Source organism: Gorilla gorilla, chromosome 6 (assembly GCF_029281585.2).
Source record: "Gorilla gorilla gorilla isolate KB3781 chromosome 6, NHGRI_mGorGor1-v2.1_pri, whole genome shotgun sequence".
Taxonomy (NCBI): domain Eukaryota; kingdom Metazoa; phylum Chordata; class Mammalia; order Primates; family Hominidae; genus Gorilla; species Gorilla gorilla.
Window position 1 is genome coordinate 152899542 of NC_073230.2, and position 16187 is coordinate 152915728.

The window sequence follows — 16187 nt, forward strand, 5'->3', positions numbered from 1 at the left end:
CCACTCACCTTGGCCTCCCAAAGTGCTGGGATCACAGGCATGAGCCACCATGCCCAGCCTTGAATTACATGGTTTTTCTCATTCATTCTATTAATATGGTGAGTTAATCTGATTACTGAATGTTAAACCAGTCATTCATCCTAGGATAGCCTTACTTGGTCATAAAGTATTCTTCTTTTTATATATTTCTGTATTCTATTAATATTTTATTAATAATTTTTCATCTATATTCATGAAGGATATTGTTTTGTAGTTCTCTTACAATGTCCTTTTCTGGTTTCAGTATTAGAGAAATGCTGTTTTAATAAATCAAGTAGGAAAATCTTCCTTTTCTATTTTTAAAAAGAGTTTATGTAGGATTTGTATTATTTGTTCCTTGAATGTTTGATAAAATTCATCAATGAAGCTGTCTGGGCCTGGAATTTTCTTTGCATTGTTGATTTTAAATACGATTTCTATTTTAAAATGTAAGAAAATTGAAAACTTGCAATATAGTAAAACATCCATTATACATTTGTCAAAACTAAGAAGTCAACAGTGATCAAACACTACTAACTAAACTCCAGATTTTATATAAATATCATCACTCTTCACACCAATGTCTTTTAGGATCCAATCCAGGATACCACATTGCATTTAGTGTTGGAATGTTTAAAATTACAATTCAATTTATTTAGCATATATTTCATGTTTCTTTTTGTATCAATTTTGGTAATTTTTGTCTGTCAGGAAATTTATCTCATCTAAATTGTCAAATTTATTGGCATAAAGTTGTAATATTCCCTTACTATCCTTTTAATGTCTGTAGGATCTGTACTAATATTCCTTCTTCTATTCCTGAAATCCATAATTTGTGTTATCTCTCCTATTTTCATAGCCTATCTAGAGGTTAATCACTTTTAATTATTTTTTTTCAACTAATCAGCTTTTGGTTTTACTGTTTACTTTTTTTTTTAAGTTGTTTCACAGATTTCTGCTCTATTATTTCCTCGTTTCTTCTACAGATTTTGGGTTTAATTCAATTTCCTTTTTTAGATTCTTAATATGGAAACATAGTTCACTGAGTTTCAACTTTTCTTCTTTCCTAATAAAAGTATTTAAAGGCATATCTTTCTTAGCACTGTTTTAATAGAATTGCACAATTTTTGACATGTTATGCTTTCATTTTTATTCAGTTCTAAATATATTCTAATTTCCTTTGTAATTTCTGCTTTGACTTAAGGAGTATTTAGAAACATTTTTAAATTTACAAATATTTAGGAATTTTTCAGATATGTTATTGAATTCTAATTTAATTCCACTGTGATGAGGACATATATGGTATGATTTCAATTCTTTTACTCTTGCTAAGGCTTATTTTATAGCACAGCAAATGGTCTATCTTCATGGTCTATCTTCATGACTATCTCATGTGCACATAAAAGAATGTGTATTCTGCGATTGTAGCCATGCTAACTGTTAGCATTCATAAAATAAAATTAAATAAACAAATATGGAGAAAACCCCACATGGAATAAAAACAGGCCCAAATGTAAAAAGCAATTTGAATACTTTTGAATATAGTACTTGCTGGACTCTATATGCTCAGTGTGGTGTATTCGGAAGGCAAAAATAACTTATCAAGTTTGTTATTGGCAATAGTATGGGTATAGGAATCATGAAACTCGTTTGTGTGTATTATTGGACTGAGCAAATAGGTAAATGTTGAAGCTGTTGAAACCAGGATTCTCACTATGGCAGAAGAAAAATACTAATATGGAATGAGTGAAAGAGAAGAAGAATCCTGTGGTTTTGAAGTAAAATTGGGGGTATCAGTGTGAATGTATGATTAAAAGATATGGCTCTCTCAGAACCCAGAAATGATGACACCATAGCACTGAGCATGCTTTAGATCTTGGTTTCTAAATACCGTTCACCACTAAAAGGAACTAGCATTCCTTGAGGAAATGGCTGAATCCAGGTTTTGAACCAGAAAAGTACAAGGTAAACTTGCAACATCTTTTTATGTCAGAAACTAAGTAAATACTAAAAAAAAACTGATGGGCTCAGGAGACAGCTTAACGAGGCTTTAACTTGCCAAATTTGGGACAACTTAGCCTTCAAAAAATACTGACTATAAATGGATTGTAATGTATTCGATCTTAAAAGAAAAGGATCCATGAGTATAGGGTGATACTAAAACAAACGTTTAAAAAGAAGAACAAACCTAACAGTAAATGTGAAGGTGGGGAAGCGAAGGTCTTATTTACCAAAGGATGTCAATCAGTTCTTATAGAAATCTACAAGTAAACCAACACTTAGCCTGAGGTAAGTGCTAAGATGTTAGGTTAGTATGGGAGCACAAAAGACTCATCTATATCAGAATGAGAGGAGAGGAGTAAGGGACAGCTTTCTAAAGATGTGATACCTGAGATGAATTTTGAAGAAAGGTTCAGAAGTGGCTGAAGTGGTAGAAGTAGCCACTTTCATATATTTACTCAGGCACAGATCACCAATGAAAGCTAAAACCACTGGGTGAAAGGTTGTTGGCAAACAGGATATTCATACAGATCTCAAATTGTCACATACTAAATTAGTTTTAAAAAAGGGGGAGAGGAATAAAATAAGTAGAAATAAAGTATAATAAATAAAATCAGTAAAATAGGAAAATCTGGCAAACTCCAGTTTAATTAAATGACCAATTTTAACATCACCAGTAATTGGACAAACTGACCTCATGCACCTTTAATTTGTGACACTGTGATGAAAACAACATAAATTATTTTCTTGCCAAAAATGTGTGAACTGAGTGTAATCATGAAAAAAAAACAATTAGACAAAGCCAAACTGAAGGGCATTCCATAAAACAACTGGACTGCATACTTCAAAAATACTAATGTCCTGAAAGATTTAAAAAAAGCTAGGGAACTATTTTGATTAAAGGAGACTAAAGAAATATGATATGGAAACTTGATTAGATCCTATATCTTAAAAAATCTAAAAAAGGGATTTTTTTGAACAATTAGAGACGTTTGAACATGGACATTAGATAACAACATTCTATCAATGTTACATGTTTTGAGTGAGATAACTGTATTGTGGTTATATGGGAAAATGTCCTTGTTAGGAGATACAGGCTGAAGTATTCAGGTATGAAGTGTCATATCCATCACCTGCCTCCTTCATTCTTGAGATCTGTAGGTTACTCTCAAATGGCTAGGCCAAATAATCTCTTCGTATGTATACTTATGCAGCATATGTGGCAAAATGTAACCACTGGTGAATCTAGGTAAAGGGTGCGGTGATTATTATGTTATTCTGACAACTTTTCCTTAAGTGTGAAAAATTTGAAAGAAAGAGCTGGGAAAAATTAAAGGTAGCTATAATAATGATACAAAAATTGTGTATAACTTCTAAACAGAGAGAAGGGGAAAAGAAACTCCATCAATCAAGCTAAAGGCAGCAAAGGAAAATTTGAAAAGAAGCAACGAGACTGTTTAACAAAGAACATCAAATAAGATGATGGAACTAGAAGAAAAACACCAATGTCCTTAATTATATAAAAACATCAATGTCCTTAATTATATAAATTTTTAACCCTCAATTGGGTTAAAAAATCAGATTTGTACTAAGAGATGTATCTTTAAAAGCAAAAGAAAGAATAAAAAGATCAACAAGTAAAACAAAGTAGGAGTCAGAATTAATATTAGACAAAATAGTTTAAGGTGAAAAATACTAAATGCAAGAAATAATATTTTAGATGACAAAAATGTATGAGCCATAAAAAAGTCATGAGTTTTTATAAACCTAAAATATAGCTTTGAAATATATAAAGCAAAAGCCAAATTCAATTCTAAAATCACACTGAGAGTATGAAACAATTGTGATATACATATCTCTATACTTATCCTTTAGATCAATATATAATATAAATATATTATTTATATTTCCATGACTTAACTGATTATATAATCAGTTGATCTAAAGGGTAAGTACAGATATAGGTACATAACAGATGACACTTATGGAATCCTCTTGAAAATGATATGGTTTTTGACATTTTGTTAGGACAGAAAAATAGTGATAATTTTAAAAATGGGATAACAGTATTGTGACTACATTTAAAATGTTGTCTTTATCTTTTGGAGATATACTATTTTATGGGTGAAATGATACACTGTTGGAGATTGGCTTCAAAACAAACGGGAAAGGTTAAGGAGTGGGTGGGGTGTGATTTGATACCATTACCTGGGTGATGAGTACATGTACTCATTGTTCTATTTCTATTTCTGTTACGTGTTTGAAAATTTCCAAAATAAGATGTTTCTAAAAGTAAATTACCAAGTCTTTAAAATGAAGAGGTGTATGTCAAGCTTAGGGGTGGTAGCGAAAAGATAGTCATTGTATTATTATTTATAAGAAAAAATAGAAATAACATTAATGTGCTAATAGGCAAATGGTTAAATGAATTTCAGGACAATCCAACTGAATGCAAGATGCTCTTCAAAAGGATGATGCCCATCTTTTTACAGGGATATGAAAAAAACACTCAGGATATAGTCAGTGAAAGAGCAAGTTGCAGATCTCTCTCTTTTTCTCTGTCTCTCTTTCTACCAGTCCAGCTCTCCCAACTCTAACCCCAATACATAAATGTAGGAAAAACATCAGACAAGATACCATCCAAACCATTAGCAGTGATCATTTCTTTGGAAGGGGGGAAGAAAAGAATTAGCGAGAGGCAGAGGATGAGGTGGAGGACAAAGATCTTTCACTTTTTTACTTTGTATGCTTCTGAATTATTTTACTTTTTTCCCAAGAAGCACATATTTTAAAATTAAAAAGGAAAAATGTTCATTAAAAGGAAAAGAAAACAATTGTGATTTGGCAATCTCTCTTATAAAACAGCATATTTTGCCACTTGTACTCACTCTCTAAAAAGTTCTATTTTGTGAAAATCAGTTAAAACAATTTTAGTATATATGGCTAAGCATATAGTAAGAAGTACAAAGCAGGAGTTAGGTAAATACATTCACCCCACCATGCCTGGGCATTGATTCTGACCTAAAACCTATAATTAGGATTCTATATATGCCTAACATATAACCAGCAATAACCAGCAACGACCTCCAAGGATGTGCAAGATCCTTATTATAAATAAACTTACAACCAAGTCTCTTTTGTGTCTAATATCCCTTCACCATTTTTCAAACTGAAGGGGGCATGGATAGCATCAATTTATAAGGCTGGTCAATTCAGGTTTCGTGAGGGTATTTTCAAACCAAATTTATGGGAGCATTTGGGCATTTACAGTATGACCATTTGCACGGCGTTCTTTTCTATGCATCTCTGATGACTTTGTGAACATACAGAGATCACTGTAGACTGAAAAATGGAATAATAGCTACAAGGGACAGTAGGAGCTTCTATGCCACCATTTTCCTTTAGAGAGAAAAAGAGAATTGAAAGGACATGCTAATGCCACACTGTGCCATTACTGGTTGTAGATCCCAGGTTTCCAGGTTTTATGAACAATGATAGCATAACCCTCTTCCTACAACAGTTACTTGGTTTTGACTTTTGTTTCCAAGTCTTGTAATTGGAGATGTTCCTGTGCCCCTAATTCTCAGATCTTTGCAAATCACGTTCTTGAAATAAGAAATAATGCCTGGGATATATAATATGTTCAATAAACCCTGGCTAAATAAATGGATGAATGAACAGAGAGTTTGAACTCCTCTTTGCAGAAGCCCAATATTTGGGCTAAAATGATACGAGTCATCTTTTTGTCCAAAAACATAGTAGACTAACTATTCTGGTTGATCTTCCTAAACCTTCCCTAAAAGTCCCATGCCAAGGAGAAGTCATAGCTCATTCCCCATACCTTCGTAGTACCCTTGGTGTGTCGTCTTCACCCAATCCTACCTTGATCCATTCCCATCAGTCAGAAATATCAGTGTTGTTTGTTCTGAGAATGCTGAGAATTTTAATATACAATATAGAGAGTGGCCTAATGTACTTTTTCTGCTCCCGGGACTAATCCAGCTTCTAATCCCTCTCATTCATTCATGCAGTCATGCATGCAAGAGATGTTTACTGAGCACCTACTGACCTGCTATCTGTTAGGCACTATATGTGGTGCTGGAGTGCAGTGAGAGCAAAGCAGGCAGGGCAGTACACTCCAAAAACTTTCAGCGCAGGCTCTCCTGCACCCATCACCTGACTCCTTCATTACTGATCATCAACCTTTTGCCCCTCCTAAATCCTAGATTTAGCACATATAACTTGAACCATCTTTTCTGATATCTTAACTTCTGAAGGCTTCTACTTCCTATTGCATCTTAACCTCATCTGGATGGACATTTCAAAACCTTCCCCACACCTCTCTAGGCTTTGGCTCATGGGGTCCTTCATGCCTGTTTTCCTTTTCTTCACATTCCTGTTGAAAGCAACCTCTCCTATAAACCATCTGGATTAACTATGCCAACTGTTGGGGCCAACAGCACAGTTTTGATTAAGCAAGACACTGGGACCATAGCCACCATTAAGTTCCAATTATCAAAGAGCTAAATGGTCTGGTTTGGGAAGACAGGGACAGTGAGGACCTTGCCCCTCCTATGTCTCAGGGCATTTAAAAAATCTAGTTGATATGTAGTGATTCCATATCTGAGTGCCTGGGAGCACTCTTCTGTTAGCCTTGGAGCAACCTGAAGATAAGAACCGGGTCTGCTTTTCAACCCTGGAGCCAACTCCCCAGTGGGGTAACATACTCACCTAACCAACACTGGGATCTTGGGCATCTTCTTGGAGACTTTAAAGAAACTCGTGTCCCCTTTGTTGTCAGTAAAGTAAATGCCAGCCACACTGGTCACGAGGTTCCCAGGGAACGTAAACAGAACCCTTTCATCCTCCCCCTGGTTGGCCCAATCCCAGGCTTGTCCTCCTATGAGCAAGCCGCCACCACATTTCATGAACTTGACCAGCTTTTCTGTCATGGTTTCATTGTAGGCATCAATACAGTAAACCCCCAGGGAGTCTTTCACTTCTGGCTCAACCTTTGCATCCACTCCAGAGCCCTCGAGGATTTTGGCCAAAGGTGCCAGGGATGGGTGTACACCAATGGGAGCCCCAGGGGAAGAGCAAAGCCACCCCACTGCGTTCAGGAGAAAGGGCGTGAGCTGGGCTTCCACCAAGTAGTCCTCATGGGACACGACCACCAGGCGGCCACGGCCATAGGAGGAGGCAGCAATGAGGACCTGGCCCATGTCATTCACCATCACAGGAAATGAAGCTTCTCCAATAAGAAGCAGTTCACATGGAACGGCATCTTCGGGTACATCCCAGCTTGTCACACCATTCATAAGGGCCTCAAAGGCAGCAGAGGGAGTCGCCATGGCTCTATTGGTTTCTGCAGAGAAGAAAGCAAAGGCTCAGCTTAGCGAAGAATGGATAAACAAAGAAACAAATAGAGCAGTTCATTCTTCCAGTAGCTGGGCTATTCTTCCCACTATGCAGATGAGGCTGACACTGGGAAATGATTTAAGCACTCGGTGTTAGTGTCTGAAGTCCAGGAGACCCCACTGGGCCCTCTCCTCTTAAACTCTGCGGTCAAACTTAGAGAGCTCGATACTTTTCCATCACAGAAGGAAACAAACAGAAGGAAAGAATGAGCAAGGAATTGTGTCCCCCAAAGAGATATTTTGAAGTCCTAACCCGTAGGACTTATTTGGAAAGAGGTCTTCACAGATGTAATCAAGCTAAGATGAGGTCATATGTGATTCAAATGGGTCATAGTCCAATGACTGATGTCCTTGTAAGAGGACATTTGGAAACACAGGGGAGAATGCTATCAGAAAATGGGGGCAGAGATTGGAGCGATGAGTCTACAAGCCAAGGAAGACCAAGAATTGCTGGCAAACACCAGGAGCTGAGAGAGAGGCCAGGAACAGATTCTGCCTCAGAATCGCCACACTGCTGACACCTGGACTTCAAACTTCTAAGCCTTCAGAACTGTGAGATGATGTCTTCCTGTTATTTTAAGCCACCCCATTTGTGGTCATTTGCTACAGCAGCTGCTGGGAATTCATACAGTGGTGCGGCATGTTGTGCTCCCAGCCCATTCCATCCCTCTTGGCTCCCACACTAATCAGATTAATCCCAGCTTGGAGAATTCAGAACTTCCATCTGAAATGCCTGGGCTTTCAGAAAAGGTTCTTTGGTCAAAGTCACAGGCTAGGTAAGAGGAAAGTGGAAGTCCTCTATGGTTTAAATGCAAGTCTCATATAACCAGGAGCAGAAGGTAACAAGATATGCAGTTACTGCAGCATCCTAATTGCACCTGTGATGCAGCTGACAAAAGTGTGGAGGTGAATTCACAAATATCCTCTGCTTCTTCACAATGAGATCCCCACTAACGATGCTCTATAGTCTGACCTCTGCTATGAGCACTGTACTGAAACACTTCCTCCAAGGACAGATGTGTTTTCATGGTCAGGTCATGCAGGTTGTCTCATCCTCAGTGACCACTCAGCAGCACAGGACATCACTGCTCTTCAGTCCATGAGGCTGAACCACCTCTGTCAGTGCGGCCCAAGGTAACCTCTTTATATCCAACCTCTAGAACCACTTACTTTCTGTCCTTTTCTGACCTCCTCTTGGAATATGCAGACAGCCCTTACAATTTAATCACTGGCCCTTACTACTTGTCTATCTCCCTTGTCAGATAATATGCTCACTCCCAACATAATATGCAACCTGATTATAAACTTGGGCTCTGGAGTTATGGCAGTCTGAGTTTGAATTTCAGCTCTGTTGCTTAACAATTGTGAGACTTGGACAACACATCTCAGATTTAGTTTCATTATTAATTAAATAGGAATAATAATATCTGCCATATACGCTTGTCCTGAGGATTAAGGGAAATAACACAGGTTAAATGCCTTTTCATAAGTATTATTTATATGCATAAATGTATATGTTTATAATTATTTGGTTAAGAATAAACCATTTAATTTAAGCATGTGAATAATAGAGAATTCTTGCAGTGGAAAAACAATTTAACCTAACATAGATTTTACAAGCACTGAATTGAGCATGTATTGATTCTGATTTAATAGTTTTCATATTTTGGTACCATACTAATACTAACACTAACACTAATGCTAATTACTATTACATTCATTTCTCATATATCTCTGTGTACCCTTGAGAAAGCCCTTCACACAGGCTGTGGGCCTTCCACAAGCCAGGATAAAATAGCCCCAGTCTTGAGGTAACAAGTTCAAGAACATACTGGCCATTTATAGCCAGTCTCTAAACTAAAAAAGTCTTGAATTTATTAATTTCCCTCTAAGTGAGCTCTTTTAAGGCAAATTACATAAGCTCAACGTTTCTAGTAGTTAAACAGAAGCATTAATGACCTACCTACGTCAGGGGACTATTGAGAAGATACTGATGTGAACATTTGGTAAGTAAGAAGCTTGTCTCTTCCCTGCTCCTCCTGATGCCCACAAATAATCAGGATAGCAAAGTGCACAGTGTCACAGTATGTCTCTTCTCCCTGCTGCTGCCATATCCAGCTGGTCACAAGTCCTATTAATGTCCTTGTTCATGGTTTCCAATCACACTGCCATTAACCTAGTTTAGGTCCTTAGTAATTCATGCCTGGACTCAACCGACCCAATTTCTAAGTTACCAAGACCTCTTCCCACCTTTACTTTTCTAAAACCACTCTAATCATGTTATTTAATCTCAAAGCTCCACCTTGGTCTCTGGGGACCATCTACTGCCTCCTGGTGTGGACTGCCTGCAGAGCTGGCTGCTCCCTGGCTTTTCCTGCCTTTTCTCCTGCTGCCTTTCTCCCTGCAGCATCCCGTCTGCCAGGCGCCCTTGGACATGCCCTGTTTTCATTTTAGATTATCTTCCTATTCTCTTTCCATTCTGTTCCCTCTCCCAAATCTTTCTATCTATGGAAATCCTGTCCTTCTAAGAGAAGATATGGCACAGAAAAGAAAATATAAATGGCCACTTCTGTGGAAAAAATGCTCAATCTCACTAGTAGTCAAGTAATGGAAAATATATCGTGTGTTGCTCATAATATTGTTAAAAAAGATGATACTCCTTTCTAGGAGAAAGTGGAGGAGGAGAAGAAGGGGAAGGAGATGAAGATGAAGAAGACAAAGGTGGCTAGTAAAGTTTAATATTTGAAAGGCTAATAATGTTTAATACTTAAAAGACCATCACAATCGGCAGGAATGACGGAGAATGTCTGCACTCTTTTTCGAAAACAATTTTATGGTGCCTACTTGGCTTCAAAAGTGTGCCTATCTTTAGACCCAACAACCCTTCTAATAACCGCTCTTACAGAAATAAGAAGGGCAGTATCAAAGATATATGTACAGGATGCTTACTGCCACACAAAAGTACAAAGGGAGATAAATGAAAACCTAGAAGTACAGACAGATAGACTAATGACAAAGAATGTTTCCTAGAACCATTTTTGATTCTTGTGGGTGCACGATCTCTAACCCAAACCCACACCTATCCAACTTCCACATAGCCCCCAGATACCCCATTGTACCCAGCATAAGACCCTGTAGCACTGTCCCCAGCCATCTACCCACACACACCCACTAAAGAGTTGCCCATCAGAACCCTTCTCCCTCAGCCTCTGCTGCCTCTAATGCTGGCACGAGTACAACCAGAACAGGGACCTCACATATCTGTCTCACTAGTTGTTTTCTGAGCTAGTTCAAGGATGAGTTGAATATATTTTACATCCACCTAGAAGAATGTCCTAGATACATTTCAAGTGAAAATTTCAAGTCACTATGATATGCAGAACATGAAGTCATTTTTGTATGGGCAAAGATAATAGTAGTAGTTGTAATTAGTAGTAGTAGTAATTATTATTAGTAGTAGTAACAACACAATGCTTACCGGGTTCCCGGCATTATTACACGTGATTTCTGTAACTTATTTAATGCTGACAATAAACCTATGAGATATTTACTATCACTATCCCCATTTTATGGATGGGCAAAACAAAAACTCCAAAATCATAATGCCCAGAGAATTAGTTATTTGCTCAAAATCACACAGGTGCTAAGTGGTGGTGGATCTAGGATTCAAATCCAGGAAATCCAGTGCTGGAGTCCATACTCTTAAGCACCAGGAATACATAAGTACCTGTTACATACCAGGCTTTTATATGCATTGAAAATCTATGGAGGCCACATTTCAACATAATCACATTGATTACATTAGGAAGGAAAGAGGTGAACCATTTTCTCTGTCTTTATACAAATCTGCATCCTTTGAATTGCTGTATGTATTGCTACTACAAGGAGAAACAACACCGAGTTAATACAAATTCAGTTAAGCATGTAAACACACATTAAAAGATTAGGTACAGTTTTTACATGATGAGGTAGACTGATCAACTGATCCTGGCTCACTGGACCTAAAAGGTCTTCCTCCATCTCTGATCAGGTTGTGCATCTGCCCATCTATAAATTTGATTTCCTCCTCTATGGGGGTCCCTTGAACTCTGCAGCTGGTTGTGTCCCCACTTTAACCAGCTATCAGTGACTCCATCACTTGACTTTTGAACCAAATGCTCCCTCTTTATGCCCGAATCCATGTTTGTCCTCCAAGCTTGGTGAGCTCAAATGAATAAAACCTGGGGGAAATGTCTTTTCATTTCTCTCCCTAACCCCTCCCATGCTTCCTGCTTTCTTTCTCCTGGGCCCACCTCTGGCCCCTTTTAGCTTGCTGGAACCAAAGCCACCTCCAAAGCAGAAAGTATTGAAGGCACAACCTGTAACTCAGGGAGAAAGCAGAGCTTCCACTCCCACCACAGAGCAGCGCCATGGCTCGAAAACCTGGTTTTCCCTTTGAAAGATGCGTGGAAGGGCAGGTGGATGGAGGGCCATGCTGGATGCTGCACCACCCATATCCCGTATGGTAGTGTGATTTCAAATCCTGAAACTAGAGTAAGTGTCTGAGGCCAGAGTATACATTTTATTCTTTGGATGAATAGACATTCCATGTCTGGATGATTAAATGACAGATGAGGGTATGAGGGTATAAGGGTAAACCCAGGATCATTTTTTCAGCAACTAGCTAGCCTGACCTCGAAAACTGGTTTATATTACACACATTCAATTCCATAGGTCTTCTCTCCTTCATGCTGTTTTTTTTCTCATGAACCTTCTGTTTCTTTTTCTTTCTATATCCAGTGTCTTTTCCAAGACATCGGGCTAGTTCAACCCCTTTTCTGAATTCTGTGCTAGACATTCCCAGCTCAGTCTTATTTTTCACTTAAGACTGTTTAATTCATACACCTGTAAGAATATGGAATACATGTGGAGGGATATAGATGGTAATAATAAAACAATCTGAAAAATTAAACAAACTCCCATATACCTACCATTCAGCTTAAAAAATAGACCTTTACCACCATCTTTGAAGCCCCTCCTGTGATCCTCCCCATTCAGCCCCTCTACCATCCCCATAGGAGTAAGCAGGGTTGGAGTCTTTGCTTCTTCTAGTCCTCTATTTCTACCTTACCGAACTGCCTTCTTAATTCTCAAGTTCCCCGGAGGCTCTGTCTTTCTCTTACTCCTATTCTCTCACTTCTCTCCTAGGTCACTCAAGAGGATGACATAATTGAGGAGCACAAGCCCAGGAGTGAGAAGACCTGGGTATTATTACCTTTTTAAATGTGGGTGCTGCCTACCCCCCAGCTGTTGATCTGTGTGCCTCAGGGGGTATTCTATCAAATGCACAGTGTGTGAGACGGGATGTTCTAAACTCCCAGAGGCTGTCAGCACTCAGCTTGGAGTCTGGCGGGGCTCCACTCTCTTCTTTCCTCCCAGGCCCAAAGCCAGTCTGCAAACAGCACAACGGTGACGTCTGAGGAGGGAGGGGGCTGGGGAGTGGGGGGCAGCCGGCAGGGAGGAGGAGAGCTCCTCCATGCGCGTAAACACACACACACACACACACACACGCTCACTCAAGTCTCCAGGGGCCAGTGCCAGTGGGAGATAGAGCTCAGTCCCAAAGCCAGTGTTCACAAAGATCAAAGGGCAGTAGGACAGTAGGCCACAAGTAATGCTCTGTCACCAGCTACCCGCCACCCTGCTCAAGCCCCGGGCCTTCTCCTCCGACAAAGCAGCGGATTAGACGCGGTTCTCTAGGTCAGGCCCTCAGGTAACTCAACCACACAAAGCAAGCACACACAAACATCACATGTCAGAACCTGGAGAGGAGGAGCAATGCGGCAGGGGATGCAGGACCCGAGCGCAGAGGAAAATCACCAGCAGAAATACGGACACAAAGGGGATTCTCTGTCCCCGATGATTTCTGATTTCGGCACACCCAGACCCACGGCGCACCCATCGCGCCCCGCACCCCCGCCCCGGCCTCCCGCCCTGCCCTCCCCCCCCCCCCCCCCCGCAGCACCCAGGCCGAGTCCACCGTTGCTGGCCCCTTCTCCAGCCTGCCAGGCTTTTGGAGAGGGCCACTCACCAGGTCACCCTGCGATTTCCACGGGGGCAGGTGGGAGCGGGCAGAGCCTGGCGCAGAGAGGAATGCACAGGGAAGAGGCTTCCCTGTACCAGTGACTGAGCGACCGAGCCGGGATTTGGGAGCGGGGAGGAGGCTGGAGCTGGAGGAGAGGAGGGGTTTCCACGGGAGTCCCCTCCTCCCCACTTCCTCCCAGGCTGGAGTGGGAGCTCCAGGGGGCGGCGCTTGGCGGGGGACAGCGCTTCTTTGTGTCGCCGGCCCTGGTGGCTTGGCATTGCTGTGGCTTAGGGACGCCTGGCGACCCCATCCTGGCAGTGTGGACGGCTGTTTCATTAAAGATACAAACTTCTCTGACTCTACATTAGTAAGGGAAAGGCTGAGCAAATTGTGGGACAAACATTCTGCTTAGCATTATTCAGTTCTTAGGAAGAGCTTGAATCTCCATTTAGTCGGTGAATATACCGTGATATATTGCCAAGGGGAAAATACAAATTGTAGAAATTGTTGAATATGCTTTTGTTTTTATAGGAAAAACAAGCCCCGTATGTATTTGTATTATGGTGGGGAGAAGGGAAGGCTACATTTCTACCCATTAATATTGTTTAACTTGAGAAATAGGAGAGGTGCAACTTTTTATATAACTCTGCACTGTTTGCAGTTACGTGTCTTACTTTTGTAAATTAAAAATAATATACAGTTCAAACAATAGTTAACCAAAATGTATTCTTCGGTGTACAGTTCAAATCGCATTTCTTTGTTTCCTTTTTCTTTTCCTTTTTTTTTTTTTTTTTTTTTTTTTGAGACGGAGTCTCGCTCTGTCGCCCAGGCTGCAGTGCAATGGCGCGATCTCGGCTCACTGCAACCTCCGCCTCCCGAGTTCAAGAGATTCTCCTGCCTCAGCCTCCCAAATAGCTGGGATTACAGGCGCCCGCCATCACGCCTGGCTATTTTTTTATTTTTGTAGAGACAGGATTTCACCATGTTGGCCAGGCTGATCTCAAATTACTGACCTCAAGTGATCCGCCCGCCTCGGCCTCCCAAAGTGTTGGGATTACAGGCGTGAGCCACCACCGTGCCCGCTCCCCATTTCTTTCCTTTATGATATCAGCTGAGAGCTGCTCCTCTCTCTTGTGTATGTGGCCACTTCACCTTTCTCACAGGTGCTGGCTCCAGCATGGGAAATGCAGGGTGGTGACAGGGACCCAGACTAAGTGGACTGGATTCAAATCCCAGAGCTACACTTTACCAACGGTGTGACTTTGGGGAAGTTACCTAATTCCTCTGTGCCTCAGTGTTATTACCTATACAACGGGGATGAGAAAAGTAATACCTATACTAAGCCTTATTATAAGGCTTAAGTTAGGTGAGTTTATGCTTGTAAAGTTCTTGAATCAATGTCTGGTATACGGTAAGACTGGATGAGTGCCTCATAAATAAATATTCAAATCATCCTAAAATTCAATATTTCATATTTCAGGAAAATGCATATACCTTTTAATCCTGACTGGGGTTTGAGTCCCAACCCAAGCCATACTCCCTTTCCCCATCTCCCTTCAACTCCCTTTCTCCAAATTGAATCATTAGGAACAAGTCATAAGGCCATGTAGATAGGTGAGCTCCGCGGCAGGTTTTATGTAAAGGAAATGGCAGGGAAAGAAATCAAGAGAACCTGAATTCAGGATCCTGCCAAGTCAAGGCCCACCTGAGAGACAATGAGCACATCTTTTATCTTCTCCAGTGTTCAGATTTTTTAGCTAAATGAGGCGGGCTAGTGACTGGCACTCACTAAGTCCCTTCCGGGTCTGCAATGTCAGTACTAACAGCACCGCAAGTTAAAACCCTGTAATACTGAATCTCGTGCAAAAATTTTAAATTCAGAACAAAAACGCATACCTAAAAATAAACGTTAATAATAAAGGACAAAATATACAAGGTAAGGGATGCAAGCTAATTTACCTCTGAGGATGGGGGCATGAGATTTGGTGGGGGGAAGGGGTTTTAACTGTTTTATTTCTTAGAAAGAAAGGGGGGTGGAGGAAGAGAGGGAGCGCTGAAGCAAAGGTGATAAAATGTCAGCATATAATAAATCTGTCACATTATCTTCTGCGCGTAGCTTTGAAATATATTTCATAATAAAATAAAATGTTGCTGGTTAGGTTCCTGGAGAAGAAATGCAGTATGAAAGAAATAAGAGATTGGTAGAAAGAAGCTGAAATAGAAACAGCAATGGAGAAAGCGCAGGCAACCCTTTTTGAAAGACATCTACCTCCCTGGACCGAAAACCCAAGGGGGTCCCAGGCCAAAAACGCGACCACTTTGGCAGCCCCGCGTGCGCCCCCCTCGGCCGCGCTCCCCAGGGACCCCGACCCAGTGCCTCCTTCTCCCACCCGCACCTCAGCGGACTGCATCGGGAGCCGCCCCTGAATTGGTCCGTGTGCCCGGGCCTGCTCTGGTCCCCGAAACCAGCTTTGGACGAGACTCACCCTTTCGTCCAGCAATTTCCACACCAGGCTACTTTGGAGTGGGGAGTCTTCCACAGAGATGTGGGAAGGCGCTGGGGCAGACGCCTTGGGGATTTGCAAATTGGTAGTAAAGTGGCTAGGAGGAGGCGTGTGGGGGGAGGTGGGCTGCAATGCAGACGGTTGGGGGTGGGGGCGTCCCCGGGAGCTGATTGGCTGCCGCGG

The 16187-nt window shown here is 40.9% G+C and overlaps 1 protein-coding gene across 8 annotated transcripts in view; it reads right to left on the reverse strand.

The window, feature by feature from the left end:
• The window catches only part of TCAF1 (TRPM8 channel associated factor 1), a 51541-nt gene that overhangs the window by 18612 nt on the left and 16742 nt on the right, over window positions 1–16187 (reverse strand). For 4 of the 8 annotated variants that reach the window (XM_019031495.3, XM_019031493.3, XM_004046407.5 and 1 more), the window contains exon 2: window positions 6751–7384. In XM_019031495.3, the coding sequence (XP_018887040.2) occupies window positions 6751–7370 (620 nt within the window). In that variant the 5' untranslated portion in view covers window positions 7371–7384. Of the gene's footprint in view, window positions 1–6750; window positions 7385–12690; window positions 12868–13506; window positions 13686–15986; window positions 16172–16187 lie in introns of those variants that run through there. The other 4 variants (XM_055347556.1, XM_019031494.4, XM_019031491.4 and 1 more) reach the window with 4 other exon arrangements.